The sequence below is a fragment of the Ornithorhynchus anatinus genome, chromosome 2, assembly GCF_004115215.2.
Source record: "Ornithorhynchus anatinus isolate Pmale09 chromosome 2, mOrnAna1.pri.v4, whole genome shotgun sequence".
Taxonomy (NCBI): domain Eukaryota; kingdom Metazoa; phylum Chordata; class Mammalia; order Monotremata; family Ornithorhynchidae; genus Ornithorhynchus; species Ornithorhynchus anatinus.
The window spans coordinates 70,252,948-70,277,821 of NC_041729.1; the positions used below are offsets into that span (position 1 = coordinate 70,252,948).

A 24,874-nucleotide genomic window follows, 5' to 3' on the forward strand; every position below is an offset into this window, starting at 1 on the left:
TTTTGGCCAAAGGAAATTTTATATCCAGAACAGAATAAAAATGCACGTTACTTACATATATAATATCAAATACTCTATAAACAGAAAAAGTGCTGAATTTACATGAGGCCCATGGAAAGTATTTTAAATCATGAAGTGTATTTTAAAACCCTAGGAGGGATTTCAAACTTCATCATGTTTCTTTCACTGTTATATTATAAATCCTAAGCACATTTTATGTGTTTTAACACAAGACTAATAAAAAGTGAAATGGATAATGACAGCAGTAATTTCAGTGGGGAGAGAAATACTGTTCTAATTTTCAAAAGTATATTTTGGTCCCTATTCAATATTACGAACAATTCCCTCCCACAGAAAAAGTGGATTGCTAGAATCAAGGGAGTGTAATCTATCAAACTCTTCCTAAGTAGTATTTGTAGTTTGGAAATGTGCAAAAAACATAAAAGAGGCACAATCCATTTCTGATATGAATGCAACTCACTGCAGGCCCACTGACATTTTAAATGTAGTTTCTAATGCATGAAACCTCTAATCATAATGTATAATGTATATATATTATATATACACACAAATATGTATATAGACATATATATGTATACACACACACATATGACATATATAAGCATGCATGGCTATATCTCCTGCATACTATCTTTAATCATAATGTATATATACACATATATGAATATACAAATATATATAATATATATACACTTACCCACAAGTCAAAGAGCTAAAGGGAAAAGATATTGCTATATTTTATATATTGTTTTCAGGAGCCATCAAATTCTGGATCGAAGTATCTGACTGAGCAGTTTAGGTGAAACTTGTGGGATGATTTAGTCTGATATTTAAGGTTTCAAAAAATTAGCCTTGTAAGAACAAGCCTAGATATTAACAATGAATGTTCTTACCAGCCATGACAGATTCTGCACAAAATGAGCAAGCGGCATAGAAAAGCATGGAAATCATCACTGACTTATCTAGCTTTGTTGAAAGATTACAGTGAGGGATATTTTTAAAAACACTCACTTGCAACTATAACAACCGCTTATTGCTCACCTGAAAGTCTAGCAAAATGTGCAGTATGAAGTGATATCAGTCCAGACAAACCACCCACGGGAATGCTGTGTTACTCAGTGGGGCAGGATCCTGTTCTCCTTGAAAACTTGCCTCCAAAATGTCCCTTCCTCCTCAAGGCCTCATGTCTTTAGATCTGTAACATGGAACTAATGCTAATTAATAATAATTTTGGTATTTGTTGAGCACTTCCTACATGGCCAAGCACTAGATATAAAATAATCACGTCAGACATAGACTACGAGCCCCACGTGGGTCAGGGACTAAGTAGGAAGGGAGAACAAGCTTGTATCATTCAGCACACTCAGTTTTTTTTGACTTCTCACCCTCTAGGCAAAGGAGTGCCTGCTTGAAGGTACCTGTGCAATCTTGAGCAAAGCCCACTGACCTAGTCACTGGGGTTAGGCTATGGCAGGCTGTCAGGAAAATGTTTAGTAAAGGACAAAAGGGCCTGAAATCCAGGAAGAAATTCTTGCTTCTCTCCACCAGAAGTCCAATGACTGGGCATCAGTGGCTAGGGGGAAGCAGCATGGCCCAGTGGAGAGGAGATGGGCCTGGGAGACAGAGGACCTGTGTTCTAGTCCCAGCTCCACCACTTCATATGAAATAATCATATTTATGGAGTGCTTACTGTGTGCAGAGCAGTGGAGCACACAATTGGGAGAGAACAATATAACTGAGTTGGTAGACACACTCCCTGACCAGAATGAGTTGACAGTCTGGACACTTGCCAGACCTTGGACAAGTCATTTCACTGGGTCTCAGTTACCTCATCTGTAAAATGGGGATTAAGACCGAGAATTCCATGTAGGATAGGGACTGTGTCCACCTTAATTTGTATCCATGCCAGCTCCTAGTACAGTGCCTGGCATGTGGCAAGAACTTAAATTTATCATTATTCACTAGCTAGAGACAGGCCGTCTAGGTTGGGTGCCATGACTGTAGAATCTACTTGGATTTATCATCTCCTCCTGAACCTAAACCCTTACTTAGACTGTGAGTCCCATGTGGGACAGGGACTGTGTCCAACCAGACCATCTTATATCTATCCCAGTGCTTAATACAGTGCTTGGCACATAGTAAGTGCTTATATACCACAATTAGTATTGGTGCCTATCCAGTTCCCAGCCCTTCTTCACAGTATGGGTTCGGATCAGGTAGGCCTGCATTTTTCCCCACATCAAGTTTCCATTCAACCATCACTAACCCTGCTGTTTTATTGGTTAAAAAATGCCTATCCAAACTGGTATTATAGAAAACCAACTGTTGTGAATGCAGGTTTCACTCATTCAAACTCTCCAAATATGATTTAGATTCTGGCCCACTTCAAGATCAAGTCGGCAACATTACAGTAACTGAACGGGTTTTATGTCACCTGGAAGTCAATGCCTGAGCCAATGGTTATCTTTATGAACCTGAAGAATCTGATTCCCTGAATTAGGCAATTTACAGTTTCATGATCTTTCAGTGGATATAACTCATGCCTCAAGATCTGGCACTGGGGCAACTATGAAGCCTTTCAAAAGTGAGCGTGAGGTGACTCTTCTTGAGTAGAAACTGGGGCTCAACTCTGACCTTAAATACCAAATTATTAATTATTACTTACAATAATGATAGTAGTAATCATAAGGATGGTGATAATCTGACTGAGGAGGCAATATGATGGAATGGGAAAAAAAAATCTGCCACTGGTGTGTGTGACCTTGGGCAAGTCACTTAACTTTGTAGAGGTTCAGTTTTCCCACCTATAAATGGGCATCAGATACCTGTTCTTCCTATCTCTTGGACTGTAAACTCCTTGACAGACATGGACTGTGCCCAATCTGGATATCCTGAACCTAAAATATTTATAGCACAATGCTTTGTCACATATGCATAATACAATAAATTATTATAATAGGAGCACCGTTTCCAACAGGGTATAGTTTAATGGTGATTTTTTTTAATGGGGGAAAAAAAAAAACAGAAAATAAGTACTGCCTGGAGTTGAAACATCTTTTACTGGAAAACTTCTAGGCTATTTAGAAAGTGGCATGAAATCCTAGAACAGAATACCAAAAGGAGGTTGAAAAAAATGTCTTTCTATATATTTTTCATAGGAGATACCACATCTCTCTATGAACAATTACTGATGTCCTGTCCCAAAGGACAATTGGAGGATGAACAGGATGGCTTTTGAAAGGTCATCTTTCAACCCTATAATGTAGTAGTTTTTTATTTGAAAATTCAAAATCAAATTGCTTCCTTTCAAGTTTACGAAAATCTTATAAAACTCTCAATTTCCACCCTCCAAAAACCAAATAAAAAATAAAATTGCCCCTAATCAATCAACAGAAGCAGTCTGTTCTACTGGAAAGAGCATGGGTCTGGGACTCAAAGGACCTGGGATCTAATCCCAGCTCCACTGCTTGTCTGCTGTCTGGCCTTGGGCAAGTCATTTCACTTCTCTGTGCCTCAGTTACCTCATCTGTGTAATGGGGATTGAGACTGAGAGCCCCATGTGGGACAGAGTCTGTATCCAGCCCTATTTGTTTATATCCACCCCAGAGCTTAGTACTATGCCTGGAACATAGTTAGCACTAACACATCACAATTATTATTTTTTACTTAACTTCTCTGTATCTTAGTTACCTCACCCAGAAACCTGTCCAACCAGATTACTCTGTATGTACTCAGCACAGTGCCTAGCACAGAGTAAGTGCTTAAATTCCATAAAAAATGGTATTTATTGAGTACTTACTATATGCAGCACACTGTACTAAGCACTAGGGAGAGTACAATATAACAGAGCTGGAATACACATTCTCTAAAGGAAGGATTGCACGGATCTATGGGTTTGCTGAAGGAGAAAACTGCTGTTGAGCAGTGTTGATACGGACCAGGCTATATCTTCTAATTAAAAAAAAATGGTGTAAAGGAAAAATCACAGCTCTCCTAAAATAATGTGGAGTAACTGAATGTTAGAGTCCAAAATTTTCAGGTGTAAACACAGAGATTTCTCACATCACTGCATAAGACTCTTCCTTCTTTTTTACTTCCTGCCTCTTTATTGCAGTGACACTATCATTTCAGCAAGTGGCTGGAGATATATGCTAGACTGGTTCCCTTGAGACTATCAAGAGGATTTTGTCAAACTGGTGGTTTAGTAATGACAAGTAAATGTATTTATAGCTTTTTACTCTAACATTCATAATGTGCTCTAGGAAATGCTTTCAGGGAGCAAAATTTCAAAAACACTGCAAATTCTAAACAAACCCTGAAAATTACATGGAAGACACTCAGAAGGCACTTTTAAAAAATTAAATTCCAAACCTTGGGTGCTGGCACTTAAGCTGGACTTACATTTTCTGTTGTTCCTGTAATAACGTGCAGTCCATCATATGTTGATTTGATGTACATGCCCTAGGACAGCCATAAATTGTATTAAAAAATCCATGATTAATCACATAAAATCAAAGGCTAATCTACACTTATGAACACATTTAATAGAGGGAAGTTAGTTAATCAAGAGGAAAAATCTAAGCAAATAAAATTAAAAGCAGTATTTCTGTGCTAGATTATCTGAGCACAGGCAATTTAGCAAATTGTGTCACCTGAAGGAACAAAGTTCAGGGGAATTTCCTCCATTTGTTTTTTTTTCATGAAGCCCTCTGAGAAAGAACCAAACTCTCACAAACAGTTACCTCTGTTTCTTTGCCTAGTAACCAAACAAACCATATTTTTACTTTTAAAGTCCTCACTTTGATCTACTTTAAACTAGCTGGTGAAGAAAACAGTGGCTCTAGATTACAATCAATGGTATTTATTGAGGGCTTACTATTGGCACAGCACTTTACAGCGCTTGGGAGAGTACAATATAACAGAATTACACATGCTCCCTGCCCACAATGAGTTTACAGTCTAGAGGGGAGCTAGTTTTCAGGTCATTTGATTTAAACTAAGATTAGCTCCCTTTCAAAACTGAAAATAAGACTAAGACTTTCTCCAGTGGCTAGAGGGTGAACACTATAGCCAAGGGCTCTCCTGGAGATGTGTTATTAAAGAATACCACAAAGTGAAGGTACTATTGGACATCTGACAAGTGTTTCAGAGGAGACAGCTCCTAATTGACATTACCTAGGAAATCAAGTGAGCTCCACACCATCTTAGGAAAAACATGCAAAAGTTATATTTAGATTACTAGGTTTTTGTTTTTATATACGTGTGACTGGCCTTTCTCTGCTATGTCTAGAGGAGGGGTAACTGTACAGGGATCTATTCATTACATACAAAAAGCCCTTTAGTGGAAAAGGTGTGAAATGACATGGAAAATGAGCTCAATAAGACAAATTATGGCATTTTTTTCCTGAAAACAAACATTACTCTCATAGGGGCCATTTTCTGTCCTGAAAAGTCAGTACAGCTGTACCATGAACCAGGCCAAACCCAATAGGTAGAGTGAAAAGGTCTGGGATATTAATGGAAAGACCATGCTACATTTAATCCAAGGATGACCCAGGTAAGCAAGGTCAAGCAGCACAGTTCAGTGGTGATGATGATGGTATTTGTTAAGCCCTTACAGCGTGCCAGTCATGGTATTAAGCACTGGGATGGCTACAGCATGGCTCAGTGGAAAGAGCACGGGCTTTGGAGTCAGAGGTTATGGGTTCAAATCCTGGCTCGGCCACTTGTCAGCTGTGTGACTTTGGGCAAGTCACTTAACTTCTCGGTGCCTCAGTTACCTCATCTGTAAAATGGGGATTAAGACTGTGAGCCCCACGTGGGACAGTCTGATTCCCCTGTGACGACCCAAGTGTTTAGAACAGTGCTCATCACATAGTAAGCGCTTAACAAATACCAACATTATTATTACTTTATTACAAGCAACTCAAGTTGGATAGAGTCTCTATCCCATGTGGGGCTTGCAATCTCAATGCCCATTTTACAGATGAGATAACTGAGGCACAGAGAAGTGAAGTGGCTTGCCCATGGTCACACAGCAGATAAGTGGCAGAGCTGGAACTAGAACCTATGAACTTCTGACTCCCAGGCCCATGCTCTATCCACTGTCATGGAGGAAGCATGGGCCTGATAGAAGGATCTGAACTCTAAACCTGGCCCCAACCCTTGCAGCTCTGCGACCTTGAGAAAGTCACTTAACTTCTCTGTGCCTCAGTTACCTCACCAGAAAAAAACTGGGGAGTAATATAGTAAGCCCTACATGGGACATGGACTGTGTCCAACTAGATAACCTTGTACCTACCCCCAGCACTTAGTACAGTGCTTGTAATATAGTAAGCACTTACCAAATACCATTAAAAAAAGAAGACAAGATCCTATATTCTCATCCATAATCTCACAGGGTTATCCCACCCAAATCTTTGTTGGTCACTCCTAGCCTTAAGGCAGCTTCATCTTTAGATAAGGCCTTTGCCTGTCTGCAAAAGTCTGAGATAGAATCTAAATTACTTGATCTGAAACATCCCTAAACGATGGCTCAGCATTTCACAGAGTAGAAAATGAAACCAATGACATATATCCCTTGGCCCGAACTTCAAGGGCACAGTGCACGTTTTTGACGTTTTTTTCCCAGCTGAAGTTCTCAGCTAGGGCTCACGGTCTTAATCCTCATTTTCTAGATGAGGTAACTGAGGCACAGAAAAGTTAAATGACTTGCTCAAGGCCATACAGCAGACAAGGGGAGGAGTTAGGATTAGAACCCAGGTTCTTCTGACTCTCGGGACCATCCTCTATCCACTAGGCCACACTGCTTCTCTACTCGAATTCCATTCAATTTGAATACAATGACAGCACAAGACCATAAACCGTACACATTCATAACCTGTAAAACTAGATTTGATAAGTTTTCTTAATATTAATTCTTCTTAAAAGTTCAACCTCAGGATAGGTTTAAGGTGTTGCACGAACACACACATGTGCAAAAAGTAATGAAAATGAGTGCTGCTTTTTATCTATCTGATTTGCACCTTGTTTTATTTTTAACCACTGTAATGTTACCAGTGAGTGTACAATATGATACGTCTTTACTGAAAATAGAGCTTTGCTTGTACTTCCTACAAATAATATTAGAAAATTCTTACCAAGCCTTCCCCGGGTTTAACATTTGGCAGCCGGACTTCTTCCAGACACGCACACTGGCTCATCAGTGGATCTGTTGTTGATCTGATGGTCTTGTCACAGATACTATTTAACACCTTGGACTAAAATTGAAAGGGGGGGGGGGGGAGTTAGCTCTTAAAGGCTGAACTGCCTTCCCAAATACAGAACGCAATAATCTCTGGCTGCACTTGACAATTGGTAATAGTGTTTGACAAATGCTTGTGCTTCCAACTACTTGAGGCGCCAGCAAGCTACTCCCTAATCCTGTGGTTAACAAATAGCAGTGGGAGCGGAAAGAATTGACTGATTGATATGACTTTATACCAAGAGAAAAGCCAAAGAGCTCACCCCGGCAGAGAGTAACTGACCCATAGCATTTTTGTTTGATTGCCCAATGATACTTGGCCAACAACTGGCTAACAATGATGATGGTGAAGAACAAAATGAAGAAACAGTAATGGAACAAATAAACATCTCACATGCATCCATGCAAGCCAAGTCTGAGGGGGTCAAAACTAATACACCCAGCTCAATGGAACCGTGGGGGTTGCATTTTCATAAAACTTCATGCTGAGGAAAACTTGTGCTACAACGTTCATGGCACTCGATGCCTCACCAGTCAGCTCTTCCAACCTCAAGATATCCTTTAACTAAGCTCGCACACTTGGATGAATGCTCACTAATTCTCGAAACCATCTTCTAGCCGAAACCCAGAGTGAAAACACACATTCTAAAAGAACTTGTTGCACTCATTTGGAAATGGGGGAAAAAAATTCAAAGTTCTTCAGTTTTAGCACCACAACAACGGTGCCGAGTTTCTACACAAACAGAAGACTGCAATTGTTTCCCTTCAGCGAAATTCATAAAAAATGATGGAAAAGCATACAGAATTTTTGGACAAGAGTCTGAGTGAAGAAGTCCACCGGATTATCAACTGTTTCTGGAAGGATGTTCCCCCCTCTTGACCAGTTGCCACGAGGTTCCCCATATTTAGTGGTGGAGGGAAAGATCAGGGCTAGAAGATGGCAGCTCTGCTAACCTCAGGGGCTCCTAAAGCCTGGCTCTTTGCCCAAGACTAACATTCTAGAAATGGTCATCCTTAGCTGTCCACAGCTCTTTGGCTTAACACTGCATGATTTGCCTCATGTGGAATCTGGTCAAAAATGGAAATTCCAAATGAAACCAATACTTTCAAAAATCACATTACCCTGCAAAGGCTTGGACATATTCATTCACACACTACATCTGAGTTTCTTACTCATCTTTTGAGGCAGACGTAGGCACTCAGCTGGACCTGAATGCAATAGCAGTAAAGACCTACAAGATGAATACAAAATCTTCGTGACACCATGATGTGAACCATGAAGAAGGGTGGGAAGGGACCTAGCAGGGCCCGAGAAAGTTTCCTTCCCATACTGATTTGAAAGCTAAAAACTTGGAAAAAATGTCATGGTTTTGGAGCAATAAGATACTCTCACCCTAGCTTCTCTGAGGAAAAGAGCTCTAACAAGGATAATTCTTGCTAGTTGATGATTCCTTGGAATGATCAAGGACATGATTCTATTTTCTAAAACATATGGCCACTACTCCAAAAACACCTTCTACCTACTTTCTCAAGTGCTTAGTACAGCACTCTCCACTTAATCAGCGCACAATACCACTGATGGATAAAACTTCACTTAAGCCAAACAAGTTATAAGCTCTATCACCAGGTACCAATGTTTTGCTCATGAAGAAGTTTAAACAAAAATACAGTACTTTTACAGTTACAGCATCCTTTAAAAATACTTCTCGATGTTCAAATTTGAATGAAAGGAATTGATGAAATGAGGAAATTCCCAACAATGCTTTTTCTTAAATGGGTAAAAAGGTTTAAAGGAAAAGGGGGGAAAGGGCAGGGGACTATGAACACTTGGGGAAACATTATTTATTTAGCCTCCCTATTTATGGAAAACAATATTTATAGCAATTGCACTGCAAAATTCCTAAACATCAGTAGGAGGAAGTCCTTATCAAAGAATACAGCCTGGTTTTGTCAAAAGGAGGAAGTGATGATGAATAGTTACAAAATATTAAAAAAAAAAAATATTTCACAGTACATTCCCCCTTGATCCCAAATGATTGCCAAGTTCGTTAAGCCAAAGGTTTTCAAGGAAAAGAGTAGGCTGGAAAAAGAACTTCACTCCCTTTAACCACATCTCTGATATACTTAGGAAGAGTTGCAGTTGAGCCAGGGGAGTCCATATTTTAAAGCTCTACTATAATCCAGGGATTGCATTCTTGAGCTCCATGTTAAAGAAAACTGCCACTCAAGTATTCCCACTTTGCTTGACAGTTCATACAGGTGTACCACTATTTTTCCAACATGGATTCAAGTTTTTTTTTTAAATGGCATTTCTTAAGCGCTTACTATGTGCCAGGCACTGTTCCAAGTTAATCAGGTTGAACACAGTCCCTGTTCCATGTGGGGCTCACAGTCTCAATCCCCATTTTACAGATGAGGTAATGAGGCCCAGAGAAGTTAATGACTAGCCCAAGGTCAACCAGTAGATGTGGCAGAGCCAAGAGTGGAACCCAGGTCCTTTTAACTCCCTAGCCCTTGCTCTATCCACTAGGTCGCACTGCTTCTCGCAGGTCTGATCTCCCAGACAGACCTGCACTGCCAGAAGAATAGTCCCTAATTCTTCCTTTGGGTTCTAGCCAAAACACTTAGTGGAAAGAGAGATGTTCTAAGAGAACTACTGCTGAGAAGGGCAAATGTTTTGTGCTACAGAACTCCAGCACAAACTTTCTACTTGAGTTGGGCTAACCTCCCTTCCACAATTCTTCATTTGGCACAAGCTGTAAAATGCCATGTACAATTATCCTCATCATTCCTATTTAAATCTTACATCGATGGCCCTGGACATAGTCAGTAACTCAAAACCATGAGAACAGTGAAGTTGGAAAAATTATTATTTAAAGTTTATAATTACAGTTTCTGTATTTATTCAAATATTTTAATTTGAAATTTACTGTGAAATCAGGTCATTCACCCTCCTCCCCCAAAACGTATTTGATTGGAACTCTTGAAAAGCACACTTACTACATTTATGACTTTATCTTCCATTTCAGCCACAGTACAATCCTAAAGAAAATGAGAGAAGTGTAGAAAACAATGAATTGAGTCAAAAAAATAATAACATATAGAAATCTTGATTTGGACCACCCAATGTCTTCTTAACTACTAATGCTACTACTTAAAATAACAATGCTATTTATTAAGTGCTTGCAATGTGCCAAGCACTGTGAAATGAAATGAAATGAAATGGTGGTATTGGTGAAGTGCTTATTATGTGCCAGGCACTGTGCTAAGCATAGGGGTAAATACAAATAATCAGATCGAACACAGTCCCTGTGCCACACAGAATTCATAATCTGAGAAGGAGGAGAGGCATTTTTATTCCCCATTTATGGATGAGAAGTTAAGTGACTTTCCTAAGCTCACCCAGCAGCCATGTGACAGAGCCAGGACTAGAACCCCAGATTCCTGACTCCCTGCTTGTGTGTGAAGAGTGAATCCCTAAGTGCTTAGGTGATGTGAAAGTGCTCTAGTGGCCAGTAGAGAAGGCAGCAGAGTGAGGGAGATGAGTGATTAAGTGGGAAAGGTCTCCTGGAGGAGATGAGATTTCAGAAAAACTTTGATTTGAAGATGGGAAGAGAGCGGTCTGTAAAATGCAAAGGGGAGAGAGTTCCAGGCAGGAGGGAGGGTGGAATTAAGAGGTGGGTATTTTTCCGGGAGTGATGAGAATTGGGCACAATCAGTAGGTTAGCACAGAGGGAGAAAGCATGCGACATAGGGTTCAGTGGGAGAAGAGAATGGGTAAATAGGAGGAGAGATGATGGACCACTTTAAAGACAACTGTGAGGATCTTCTGCTTGAAGCAGAAAAGAATAAGCAAACATAAGAGAGATTGAAGGGTCAGGAGGGGAAGGACTGTCTCTATACTCCCACGGGCTCCTTCTTCTCTCACGCTTCCTCTAGACAGTAAGCTCACAGTGGGCAGATAATGTGTGTATCAGCTCTGTTAAAATGTACTCTCCCAAACTTAGAATAGTGCTCTGCACACAATAAATGTTCAATTAATATAACTGACTTATGCTCTCAAGCTCCTTGCCAACTTCTCCAATGCTCTTCATAGGGATGGCAAAGAAGGTCAGACTACCAGAACTGCGACCCAGGCAGGACTCCAGGGACTGGAGGATTCTCGGGAGAATCAATCACTAATGGGTGGCTCTGTAAACCACAGACTCGCCCGAATCCCGTCCCCAACCCAACGGGACTCCTCCACCTTGGTTTGGCCTCAATGACAAGAAGCTACATTGCTCTGGGTTACCTCCAAAACCCCTGCTCACTGCGGACCCCTGGCTGATACCACATAATAATAATAATAATAATAATAATAATAATAATAATAATAATAACAATAATATTGTTGGTATTTGTTAAGCGCTTACTATGTGCCAAGCACTGTTTGAGAAGCAGCATGGCCTAGTGGCAAGAGCCCAGACTTGGGAGTCGGAGAGCGTGGGTTCTAATCCTGGCTCTGCCACTGGTCTGCTGTGTGACCTTGGACAATTCAAATTCTTTGTGCCTGGTTACCTCATCTGCAAAATGGGGATTAAGACTGTGAGCCCCACGTGGGACAGGGGTTGTGTCCAACCTCACTACCTTGTGTCTCCCTTAGTACTTAGAATAGTGCTTGGCACATAGTAAGTGCTTAACAAATACCGTAATTATTATTATTATTATTACATCTACCTTCTCTAGGCAGTTCCCTCACTGAGCAAGCAGGAAACCGAAACCCAACGGTAGAGCAATAAAACAGATGGAAAAGCCCGACTCACTGGGCAGCAGCTGCCTGGCAACCAGAAGCTTTCAGTTCTGAACTTTCTGATATTTGTCTCTTTGAAATAATGAACTCCGGAGGGTGAACCACAGAAGTTTATTTTAAGCACCATCCAGATCAAGTCAGATATTGCAAATACTTCATATGTGAAAGGACCTCAACAGAACATTCATTAAGACACTGCCAAAAAACTACTCTTAAAGAATGCTACTAATGACAAGGAAAGGAATGGAATGCAAAGCATTATTTACCTAGGCACAAAAGACTTTGAACACTGAATGAACCCAGCTGGCAGGTTACAGAAGTTACCATTGTTCTCTTTCAGAAGAGGCCTAACTGAAAATGCTTGCACACATGCTCAGTTTGTGCAAAAAGACGAGATGAAAAATTAGGTTGCCATTTTCTGAAGATTGTTCAATTAAAACTTTAAACTGCACGTCAAAATAAAAGGAGGGGAAGTTAAGTTTGGGTTAAATAGTAGAATGGATTTTTCTTAAGAATGAATGACTATGGAGAGACTGAGTGTACCTGATACACTTGGACAAAAATTAGACTGTTAATTCACTCATCCGAAGTTAAAGCTCCAGTAGGCTCAGTTTCCTCTAACCATTATATGAGGAAAGAATTTTAGTCTCTCATCTTGCAGATAAAATGGCTGCAACTCAGGAAGATTAAGAGATGTGCTAAAAAGAACACTGCCTATTCATGAAAGTCATCTTTGAACTGAAATGAATTTTTCTACTGTGGCGCTTCCTTCTATTCAAGTTTTCTCTTTTTTAGGCCCTTTGAAAATGGAAAGCCCAAACGAGTTTTAGTACACTGGATATTTTTAAGGAGCAAACTTCTAAAAATACAATTCTTCCTATGTGAGTTGTTTTTGTTACTGAACCATAACTGAAAATAATCTTCTTTGCCATTTCCACTTTACTGGATGCATTCAAACTGCATGAGTTCTTTTTTAATATAGTGGTGTCGGGAAAAACTTTTTTTTCTTCTTTTACACATTCTAGAGTAATCTGCCAAAGCAATTTATCACTTCTGCTTTCCAATACGAAGGCTGGGATTACTAACACTATTGGTTTAAAATTTACAAGGGGCGCACATCATAATTTAAAACACTGTGATCTTCTGATCAAAGAATTTCTATGATTAAAGCACTTACTATGCACCAGGCACTCTACTAAGCGCTGAGGTAGATATAAGCTAATCAGGTTGAACATAATCCACATCCCACCTGGGGCTCACAGTCTTAATCCCCATTTTCAGAGGAAGGAACTGAGGCCCAAAGAAGTGAAGTGACTTGCCCAAAATCACAGAGCAGACAAGTGGTAAGCTGGATTAGAACCCAAGTCCTTCTGACTCCCTGGCCCAGCCTCTATCCTCTACCCTCGCTGCTTCTTAGGTTCTTGCACCTCATTCTTAAAGATGGGATCTAGAGTAGAACAGATACCTTGATATGGAGTACAAGGAGGAGGTCCTGTGAATTTCCCTCCAATTGGACAGATCAGAATGTCCAAAGTAGAGAAGGGTTTAATGGAACCTGGGATTTTTCACCCAGAAAGCCATCTTCCTGAAAACAGATCAGCAGGTATGCTGACCAAGCAGAGATGTCTTGGGAGAAGATTTGTTTAGTCTTTCACATATCCGGGTATTATCAAACGAGGTCAGACTTATCACAGAAACAAAAGCAGTGATGCATTAAGAATTTATTTTTGAACTATTTTATCGGGAATTTGAAAGAAGCACGTTCTAATTCAATACAGGGAGCTCCAATAGCATGCTTCTTCAACGGGGTTATTTAATTATAATGCCAGTTTTTCTTATAGCATTCTCTTACTAAAAGGTTTAGCTGGGATTACTTCCTTTCCTCTCCCCTTTAAGTAAACTGCCCGACTTGAATAGTGTCATTAAAGCCCACCTCAATTTAGCTTTGGATAATGACAGATGTCTTATAGGCAAGCACAGAGTGACATTTTGCTAACTAGTCTCTGACATGTAACACTTTGAGAACTAAGTATTTTCATATGTATACAATCTAATTAAAAACCCCATGACATACCTATTTACAATGCTTTTTGTTCATGCATGATTGTCAATCATTTTTAAAAATATACTTAAATTGTTTAGGTTATTTTTTTCATCTTGGGATTGCACTGATGCACATTACATTTTTCCAGTGGAAAACTAAATTTCTTTTAGCACTCTTTCATTTAACATGAATGGCATGGAGCCAATCACGAGCACTAAGAGGAATATGGGTATAATGTACTCCTGGTTTACACTGAGTGAACAACTGATTCTGCTCATTGAAATCACTGAATGAAAAAATAAAAATAAACCAGAAAAGCACCTACTGGATTTAGTTGAGGAAAATACACAGGTTAAAAGGCCTCCTACGGAATAGAGTCATTAAAGATAAAAACTACAGGATAATTTATATTGCAAGTTATCTGGATGAAATTAGGAATCCAACCTAACCCTGGGAGAGGACCCTGAAGGCAAAATTGAAGATAGCCTTCATTGGATGAAACTTTTGTCTGGTAGGCATACTACATTCCCCTGGGTCAGGTCAGTGGAGAGCTTAAAGGCACTCATTTTTTTATGGTAAGGGTAAATATCAACCTAATAAAGAAGCAGGGGAAAGAGAAGCAATCTTTACTCCCCACTCCCTCCCCAAGTTTTCACCCCCCGTAAGTTTCTCAAGCAATATTTTACATCGTTCCATCCCAACAACCTGAAAACTCAAGTGTCCCTCTCTAAGCCCCCAGACACAAGCCTCAAAAATAAGATCCACAGACTGAAATCTACCCTGAAAAGGACTGACTGAGCCAAATTATCCACTCACCTTTGCTCTTTGGGACACTCAAGTACAAGCTTAGTTAATATTTAGCAAAATGTTTTACAAGCCAACTGGAACAAAAACAAATGATGGTAGCAAGCTCGGGTTTCAGATACGTGAAGGTGATAGAGTCAGGTGGGGCAACTCACCTGCTCTAGTCTTGTGGGTGTTTTTTCAAGAGATAAGATTCACTTGCTTTCATCATGTATAGACAAAAATGCCTTCAAAGGCCAAGGTTGAATAACTATATTATTAACCCAGCATATGTGGCATAGGTCTGTTGTTTTTCTTTGGGGGTGGGGGGGTTGTCAAAAGCCTTCTTAGATGCTCAAACCATGGAATTCCCTAAAGCATCTAAGTAAATACATGGCTTTAAAAGCAAGTGAATACACTAGGCCTTTAAGAACCTGCAGAAAGTGAGCCTCTCAGTAGCAGAAAGCCGGGTTCACAAGATCAAAACATGGTTTCCATCTTCCAAAAATCAGCTGGTAGAGTCAAGAAGCACCACAATCTGAGGGACAAGTTTCCCTTTGCAGATCATTCCTCGAGAAGCAGCATGGTGTGCTGCATAGAGCACAGGCCTGGGAGTCAGAAGGTGAATCATTCATTCATTCAATCATATTTATTGAGTGTTTACTGTGTGCACAGCACTGTACTAAGTGCTTGGAATGTACAGTTCGGCAACAGATAGGGACAATCCCTGCCCAACAACGGGCTCACAGTCTAAAAGGGGGAGACAGACAGCAAAACAAAAAAAGTAGTCAGGCAATGGGTTCTAAAACCAGCTTCGTGACTTGTCTGCTGTGAGATCTTGGGCAAGTCATTTTACTTCTCTGAGGCTCAGTTAATTCACCTATAAAATGGGGATTGAGACTGTATCCAATCCCATTTGCTTGTAACTACCTCAGCACTTAGTACAGAGCCTGGCACAAAGTAAGTGCTTAATAAATATCATAATCATTATTATTATTATTATTTATCTGCCTTGGGTCAACTGAGGACCAGTTTGGCCCTAGTGGAAAGAACACACTGAGTGAAATCTCAGCCCTGCCACCAGGCAGCTGAGTGAACTTGGGCAAGTTATTTAACTTTGTGCCTCAACTTCCTCATCTTTAAAATTGGAATTAACTGTCTGTTCTCCACCGCCCCCCTACTTCCTACCCCTTAAAATGCAAGTTCCACAGGAACTGTGACTGATCTGATATCATAAATCTATCCCAGTGTTTAGTACAATGCATGTCACAGAGTAAACACTTAAGTAGCCCAAATGAATAGAAAGCAGGGGGCCGGGAGGGGTAAAAGAGGAAGCTAGAGATAGCAAAAATATGACAACGCAACAGAATGAGCAAGGAGAACACAATGAAATTTCTCAAAAGCCAAAGACTAAATATTCTTTGTGCCTTAGCAGGTACTTAAGAGCTAATTACTGCATGTTTTAAAATGCACTTTCTTTTTTCTTCCATTGGTCAGGGTATGGATGTTTCGATAGGATGAGCAAACCTATGAAAAAAAATGAAAAAAAAAAACTGACCTTCTGAACCGTAGTTGTCAAGTCCAAGCAGAGTTGTATGATTTTGTTCTTTGTAACAGAGAAGTCAGTGATCCCCGTGAACGGAGTCCTAGAAAGAAAGAAAAATTCCTTAGGGCAAAGAACCAATTGGGCTCCTAGCATTGCAGACACTGTGTATGAAAGTTTATACTATCCAGGGTCAGTTATTTACAGCAAACCTTTGTTTGCTGTGGAATGGTTTTCTATGAACTATCACAGCAAAATCATAGCAGAACAATAACAATCAATCAATCTTATTTACTGAGCACTTACTGTGTGCAGAGCATTATACTAAGCACTTGGGAGAGACCAATCTAACACATTTGATAGTCATATTCCCTACCCACAAGGAGTTTACACTCTAAAGGAATCAATACTATTAATCTAACGCTTATTAGACACACTGTACTAGGCAATAGGGAGAGTAAAATAGAGTTGGCAGGCGCATTCTCTCAAGGAGCTTAGAGTTTAAGGGGGGTAACAGGCACTATATTAAAGTAAAATACAGATAAGAGGAAGTGAATGAGTGTAAGAGATCTGTACATAGGGCCTGCAGAGGTTGTGAGTACAACAAACTATGGGGTGCAAAAGTGCTGACATGGGAGTTTAATGGAGAGATTAAAAATTAATCAGAGAACACAGGCTGTAGATCTATGGAAAGGATCCCTTTTGGGTCAGGAAGATTGCACCTAGGCAGTACGACTGGATATGAGCAATCATAAAACAGAAGGTATGGTGGCAACTATATCAATACTTAATTGCAGCAAAGCACAAGCGAAATCAGTTTCACTTTTCTCCAAGAGAAAGCCTGAAACTGCCCCTCCCTTTAACCTTTTTTTTATGGTGTTTGTTAAGCACTTACTATGTGCCAAGCACTTTTCTAAGCCCTGGGGTAGATACAAGTCACATGGGGCTCACAGTTTTAAATCCCATTTTACAGATGAGATAACTGAGGCACAGAGAAGTGAAGTGACTTGCCCAAGGTCACACAGTAGACAAGTGGCAGAGCCAAAATTTGAACCCACGACCTCTGACTCCCAAGCCCAAGCTCTTGTCACTATGCCATGCTGCCTTTTCTTTCCAAAGGTAATCTGAAGGCGGGCAAGGACCCTTAATTTCCCAGGCAGAGGTTGAAAACCAAGAGTTCATTTTCCCTGGAAAAAAAAAAAGCCACCGTCTAGGTGCTTATCTCTATTTAATAAACAAATCAAGGGCGGCCATGTCAACCTACCTGTCCAGCCAGGCAAGCAATGCCTTAGCAGCCCCAATGAGCTCCACGACAGATGTCAGAAACTCGTTGGGAGGCTTACGAGATGAGTTGCCATCGTAAACAGAACTTTTTCTTCGGCTGCTGATGTAGTTCTGTAAGTTGTTGGAACAGGCCCTCAGTTTCAGAACTAAGTTCTTCATATTGTCCGTCTCAAGACCATAGTTCTGGGAGGGAAGGAATGTGAAAATTAATGGACAAATTCACAAGCTAATCTCCCTGTAACTACTTAGGGGCTGATCTGGTAATTATTCACAGGTATTCATTTGTTTCTTCCTAATCGTATTTCTTAAGCACTTCCTATGTTCCAGCACTCTATTAAGCACTGGGGTAAATACAAGATAATCAGATTGATCCTCCCTACACACACACTGCCACTCCCTGACACACCACCCTCCTCTCCCGATGCTTGGAAAACAGGAATGTATTGCTCCTTTTACATCTTTTATAGTTAATCCTGACCCACATGGGGCTAACAGTCTTAATCGTGCATTTTACAGATGAGGTAATTAAGACACAGTTAAGTGGCTTGCCCAAGATCACACAGCAGACAAGCAGCACTAAATCACCATGCTCCCTCCTACCTCACCTTGCTACTCATTCATTCATTCATTCAATAGTATTTATTGAGCGCTTACTATGTGCAGAGCACTGTACTAAGCACTTGGGATGAACAAGTCGGCAACAGATAGAGACAGTCCCTGCCGTTTGACAGGCTTACAGTCTAATCGGGGGAGACGGACAGATAAGAACAATGGCACTAAACAGCGTCAAGGGGAAGAACATCTCGTAAAAACAATGGCAACTAAATAGAATCGAGGCGATGTACAATTCATTAACAAAATAAATAGGGTAACGAAAATATATACAGTTGAGCGGACAAGTACAGTGCTGTGGGGATGGGAAGGGAGAGGTGGAGGAGCAGAGGGAAAAGGGGAAAATGAGGCTTTAGCTGCGGAGACGTAAAGGGGGGATGGCAGAGGGAGTAGAGGGGGAAGAGGAGCTCAGTCTGGGAACGCCTCTTGGAGGAGGTGATTTTTAAGTAAGGTTTTGAAGAGGGAAAGAGAATCAGTTTGGCGGAGGTGAGGAGGGAGGGCGTTCCAGGACCGCGGGAGGACGTGACCCAGGGGTCGACGGCGGGATGGGCAAGACCGAGGGACGGTGAGGAGGTGGGCGGCAGAGGAGCGGAGCGTGTGGGGTGGGCGGTAGAAAGAGAGAAGGGAGGAGAGGTAGGAAGGGGCAAGGTGATGGAGAGCCTTGAAGCCTAGAGTGAGGAGTTTTTGTTTGGAGCGGAGGTCGATAGGCAACCACTGGAGTTGTTTAAGAAGGGGAGTGACATGCCCAGATCGTTTCTGCAGGAAGATGAGCCGGGCAGCAACCCAGAGTAGGTTAACGCTAACCTTCTTACTGTACCTCAATTTCATCTATCTCACCACCAATCCCGCACCTCTGTCCTGCCTCTGACCTGGAACGCCCTCCCACCTCAAATAAAAAAAACCAAATACTTTCCTTCATCTTTTAAGCCTTACTGAAGGCACATCTCTTCCAAGAGGCCTTCCCTGACTAGGCCTCCCTTTCTTCTTCTCCCACTCCCTTCTGCGTTGCCCTGACTTGCTCCTGTTGTTCATTCCTCCTCCCAGCCCCACAGCACGTATGTACACATATGTAATTTACTCATTTTTATTACTGTCTTCCCACCTCAAGACTATAAGATCGTTGTGGGCGGGGAATATCACTGTGTCTATTTATTGTTGTATTACTCTTCCAAGCACTTAATACTGTGCTCAGTATATAGTAAGCGCTCAATAAATACAATTGAGTGAATGAATGAATGAAAGTGGAGGAGCAAGAATTAGAACTCAAGTTCTCTGACTCCCAGGCCTGTGGTCTTTCCACTAGGTCATGTTGCTTTATTCAGGTCCTCCAGTACTGCAGGCATCTACTTTTGTCTGGGAGAATGTTGACCTCCAAGTTCACTGCTGCCACTGGGGTCAGCTGGCTTATTGTCAGAATACCAACTGCCTCAAACTTCCACAATGCCTTTCCCAATTCGGTATTTGGAAGCACTGACCATCAGACAACTTCGTTCTTCCTCTTTCAATACCTGGGCTCATATTTGGGCAATTAGTACTCAGAGTAATTTCTCATTGAAAGGGGTTTCCTAATTGAAAAATGACAGCCTCTATTACTGTCCTTTACTATTATTATTATTATGTGCCATCAAGTTGTTTCAGATGCAAAGAGACTCCATGGATGTACTTTCTCCAGAACGCCCTGTCCAATGCCATAATCTGCAACCTTTCTTATGGTTCTTCTATTATCTTGTTATGGTCTCTATCCATTTAGCTGCTGGTCTGACTCTTCCACATTTTCCCTGGATTTCAGAGGTCTGGACTGACCAATTTTCATTGACTCAGACAGCCTCTCAGTAGCCAGGTAAATTTGTGTTAAGCCAAGGCAATAAGAGAGGCTATGGGGATACCACTGGAGACTGAGAAGGGCTTCTGCCTTGGATTCACACCCTGCAAGTGTTAAAGGTAAAATGCACACGCTAAAGACAATTTTCTAGTAACGTCAAAATGCACCTGCATCCGGTAGTGTCATTTCCTACAGGGCCTTGGAAAGATGAATAAAAAGGAAAGGCTTGTGTCCCAGGTTTTATAAGGTTCATGAAATCACTGACTCATGATCCTCCCTTCACACACACACAATCACACACCCCTCCTCCCACAGTGCTTTGGGAGAGAGGAATTTATTGCTTCTTTCACTCATGTTCACTCTCAGCTACAGATATGAAACACAACAGCCTTGGTAGTTAATTAGTAAAAATACGGGATTAATGGCGAAACCATGAAGTTTCCTTTCCAACTCCTTCTGGACCACACACTTTCATGTGCAAAAGTCCTGTTCCTGAAAGAACAGAGGATATCCTGAAGTTCCTACTGATCATAGGCAAGGAAATATATTTTTACTGCTCTTTAAGATTTTTTTTGGTCTGATAGGTCCGCACTGTTTGCCATAAGAGGTAGTGTGGTCTAGTACATACAGCACTGGGTTCTAATCCCGCCTCCTCCACTTCTCTGCTGTGTGACTTTGGGCAAATCACTTAATTTCTTTGTGACTCAGTTACCTGATCCATAAAATGGGGATTAAGACTGTGAGCCCCATCTGGACTGTGTCCATCCTGATTAGCTTTTATCTACCCCAGCGCATAACACAGTGTCTGGCGTTCAGTAAGTACTTAATAAATACCATTAAGGAAAAAAAAAGTAAGCGCTTAATAAATGAAAACAAAACACACACTACCAAAAAGTAAATCAATAGCTTCCTTCTATCCTTCAACATCCTCTTTTTCATTTTCAATTAATCAGTATTTTTACTAAGCAATTACTATGTGCAGAGCACTGAATTAAGCAACTGGGAGCATTCAGTGGAATAAGTAGAGATATCCCTAACAAAAGGAGTTTCCAATCTAGCATGGGAAACAGACATTAAACTACATTACAGGTAGTAAAAACATGTACAGGAAAGTGTTCAGAGGGTACTGGCTCAAGGATGGAGATGATGCAAAAAGGAGTGAAAATATGTTGAGGAGATGAGAGATTAGTTAGGGAAGGCTTCCATTGTGGGCAGGTAATGTGTCTGTTTATTGTTGCATCATACTCTCCCAAACACTTAGTACAATGCTCTGCACACAGTAAGTGCTCAATAAATACGATCAAATGAATGAATGAGATGTGATTTTAGTGTGGCTTTGAAGATGGGGCGGGAGGGGGGTCTATTGGATGTGAAGGGGTGGGAGTTCCAGGCAGGAAGGAGGAGTGAGCAAGGGCTGGAAGCAAGAATGAATTGAGAGGGAGGCACAGTGAGTAGGCTGGAACAAAGGGAGGGGCTGGGATGTAGTGGAAGAACTGCTGCTCCCTGCTCCTACCCCCGAGACTAAAAAATATTTGAGGGCAGGGATCAGGTCTACCAAATCTCCTGTACTGCACTCTCCCAGGAGCAGAGTACACTCCTCAGCACCCAGTAAGTGCTCAATAAATACCTTTGATTGATCGATATGCAGCCTATGCAAATGCACCTTGTTCAAGGGCCACTTGTGCCAGTGAGAATCCAGAAAATAAATAAAGCAAATAAAGGAATTGTTCATGTAAACCATCTCTGTAGAACGAGAAGCCATTTTGGAGGGAAGGTCTAAGAGAGGGTGTTCAATGACACAGTGTGGCAATAAGTGAACACAATCTGTGCAAATGTATGCTGATGCCAATCTTAATTGGTGAGTTTAATCCCGGTGGGTGACCAGTCAATCGTATTTATTGAGCACTTACTGTATGCAGAGGACTGTACTGAGCACTTGGGAGAGTACAACATAGACATATTCTCCGCCCACAACAAGCTTGCAGTCTAGAGGGGGAGACAGACATTAATAGGAGTGGGAGAATAGGAAAGGAGGGCTTAATGAGGGAAGGCTTCTTGGAGGACATGTGCTTTCAACAAGGCTTTGAAGGCAGGGGAGAGTAATTGTCTGTTGAATTTGAGGAGGAAGGGTGTTCCAGGACAGAGGGAGAACACAGGTGAGGGGGCGGCGGCAAGATAGAAGAGCTCGAGGTAAAGCGAGTAGGTTGGCATTAGAGGAGCAATGTGTGCGGGCTGGGTTGTAGTAGGAGAGTATCAAGTTGAGGTAGGAAAGGGTAAGGTGATTGAGTGCTACAGAGCCTGTAGATTATTATTCTGGTCTCCAAGTCACCCTTGTGAACTTTACAGTCAACATGGAAGGCCACTGGTTGGATCACTCCAGGTTTACGCCTCTTTGTTCTGCCAATCATTCCAAAGGCTAGAGAAGCCTGTAGGATGAGAGAGCCACTTCCTGTCCTCTCAGACATCAGAAAAACACGTGACACCACATATGTTACACTGTGCAAACAACAAAACAGTGACATCATATACATTTTGCAGAAATCCACTTGATCCTAGAGCATTACCCTCCCAAACCAAGAGAACCTAATCTTCCTCCACTTACTCCAGAGTCAATGTGTTCCTCTCCTGGGTCCCTCTAAACACGAGAGCCATAGAATCTGGTTGATAGAGCCCAGGTGGAGGGAGACTGCACTCTTAAAATAAAGATATGAATCCAAAAGATGCCAGTGCCGCATCGGGGGCAGGGAGCAGGCCAAATAAAAAGCAGACCAACTGGAATAATAATAATAATAATACTGATAATAATAATAGTAAATGTGGTTTTTGTTAAGCGCTAACTATGTGCCAGGCACTGTTCTAAGTGCTGGAGTGGATACAAGCAAATCAGGTTAGGCACAGTCCCTATCCCACATGGGCTCACAGTCTAAATCCCCATTTTACAGATGAGGTAATTGAGGTACAGAGAAGGGAAGTCACTTGCCCAAGGTCACACAGTAGACAAGTGGCAGAGCCAGGATTAGAACCCATGACCTTCTGATTCCCAGGCCCGTGCTCTATCCACTAGGCCATACAGTTTCTCAAACTGGGTGTCTGGCCACATAGTCCCCAGAGAGACAGGCATATATGGGAGAAGCCCAAGCTGGTCACTAGGCACATACAGAAGCAAAGCAACAAGGAACCACTCCATGAGTGTGAGCCAAGGTTTGTTACAGAAACCAAGCCCAAAGGTTGATGACTAATACCGGTTCCCAATCCCCCTTTTGCTGAATTGAAAATACAGCATTAAGCAATAGATGTCTCCCAACTACCAACTAGGAGAAGCATCATGGACTAGTCAAAAGAACATAGGCCTGGGAGGCAGAAGGACATAGGTTCTAATCCAAGTTTCGCCACTTCTCTGCTGTGTGACTTGGGGCAAGTAACTTAACTTGTCTGTGCTATGGGTACCTCATCTGTAAAATGGGGAATACACTGTGACCGCCATGCAGGACATGAACTATGTTCAACCTCATGAGCTCATATCTAAATTTCGTAAGGGTTTAAATACCATTAAAAAATTACTGTATTGTCCTCTCCCAAGTGCTTAGAACCTTGCTTTGTACACAGTAAGCACTCAAATACCACTGACTGACAGATGATAACTACTCAGATGGAAAAAAAATTGCTATAGTCACCTGACACAGAAGTGATATGCAAAATTATTTTTAAAAATTATTATATTTATTAAGTGCTTTTGATGTGTCATGCCCTATTTTAAACCTTAGGATACATACAAGTTAATCAGGTGGGACACAGTCCTTGTCCTACATTTGAGGCTTACGGTTTAACTAGAAAGCACTGAATCCCCACTTTACAGTGGAGTGAATTAAGGCACAAAGAAGTCAAGTAACTTGCCAGCAAGTAACTGACAGAGCCAGGCTTAGAACCCAGATCCTCTGATTCCCAGGCCCATGCTCCTTCCACTAAGCCATGCTGCTTCACTCTGTTGTTCTAAGCCTATTTCTATCTCTAATACTGATCTGAATCTAGTGAGACATCTAGAGAACATTTAATGTTCAAATCGTATTAACTTAAGTCACTACTGATGCAGTCTTAAGGTTGCAAAGCACTTATTTACCTAAAAGCACGTGCTAAACTCTCTCTCCCCTCCCCACCCTAAAAACACATCCAACCAGCTAGCAAGGGGTTTCATTAAAGAAGTCAGGAAATCTGCACTCAAATGCACCAATTTCTTACATTTTCTTTAATACAAAAGACATGTCCTGTGCCCCTGATGAACCGGGCCAGACTGACAGCCTCAGAAACACAGGTTAGTCACCTGTAAAAGTGGTTTTCCCCAAAGCTGGAAACATGTCACATCACGACTATGGGATGACCTAAGATGGGGGTTTATCTTGTCATGATCTGGTGGTGTCTCATCTTTGGAGAAACTACTTTTTTTCTCATGTCTATAGCCCAAGTATCATAAATTTCTTCACCAAGTACTCTAATGGCTTTGACAGACAGGAACGCCTGGTTTATTCTGAAACTTGGGATCAGTTACAGGTCTCATCACTGGTGAGTATAAACCAGTATATCCACTGTTACCCTACTTAGAAAAACACCAGTGTCTTTGGGTCTGAGCCTGCCCAGACTTCCCTGTAGTGATTCTCAATCTTTCAAAACCTTACTTGGTCCTAAAAAGTCCTTTATACCTCAAATCCAGAAAACTGGGGGAATTTACTCTGTTTTCT

The 24,874-nt window shown here is 41.3% G+C and overlaps 1 protein-coding gene across 1 annotated transcript in view; it reads right to left on the bottom strand.

Annotated features, from left to right (window-relative positions):
- Positions 1–24,874, bottom strand: part of CNKSR3 (CNKSR family member 3) — a 100,667-nt gene that overhangs the window by 13,624 nt on the left and 62,169 nt on the right. Inside the window, 5 exon segments of the mRNA XM_029053607.2 lie at positions 4,423–4,482; positions 7,161–7,280; positions 10,265–10,306; positions 16,439–16,526; positions 17,688–17,890. Of these exon segments, the coding sequence (XP_028909440.1) occupies positions 4,423–4,482; positions 7,161–7,280; positions 10,265–10,306; positions 16,439–16,526; positions 17,688–17,890 (513 nt within the window).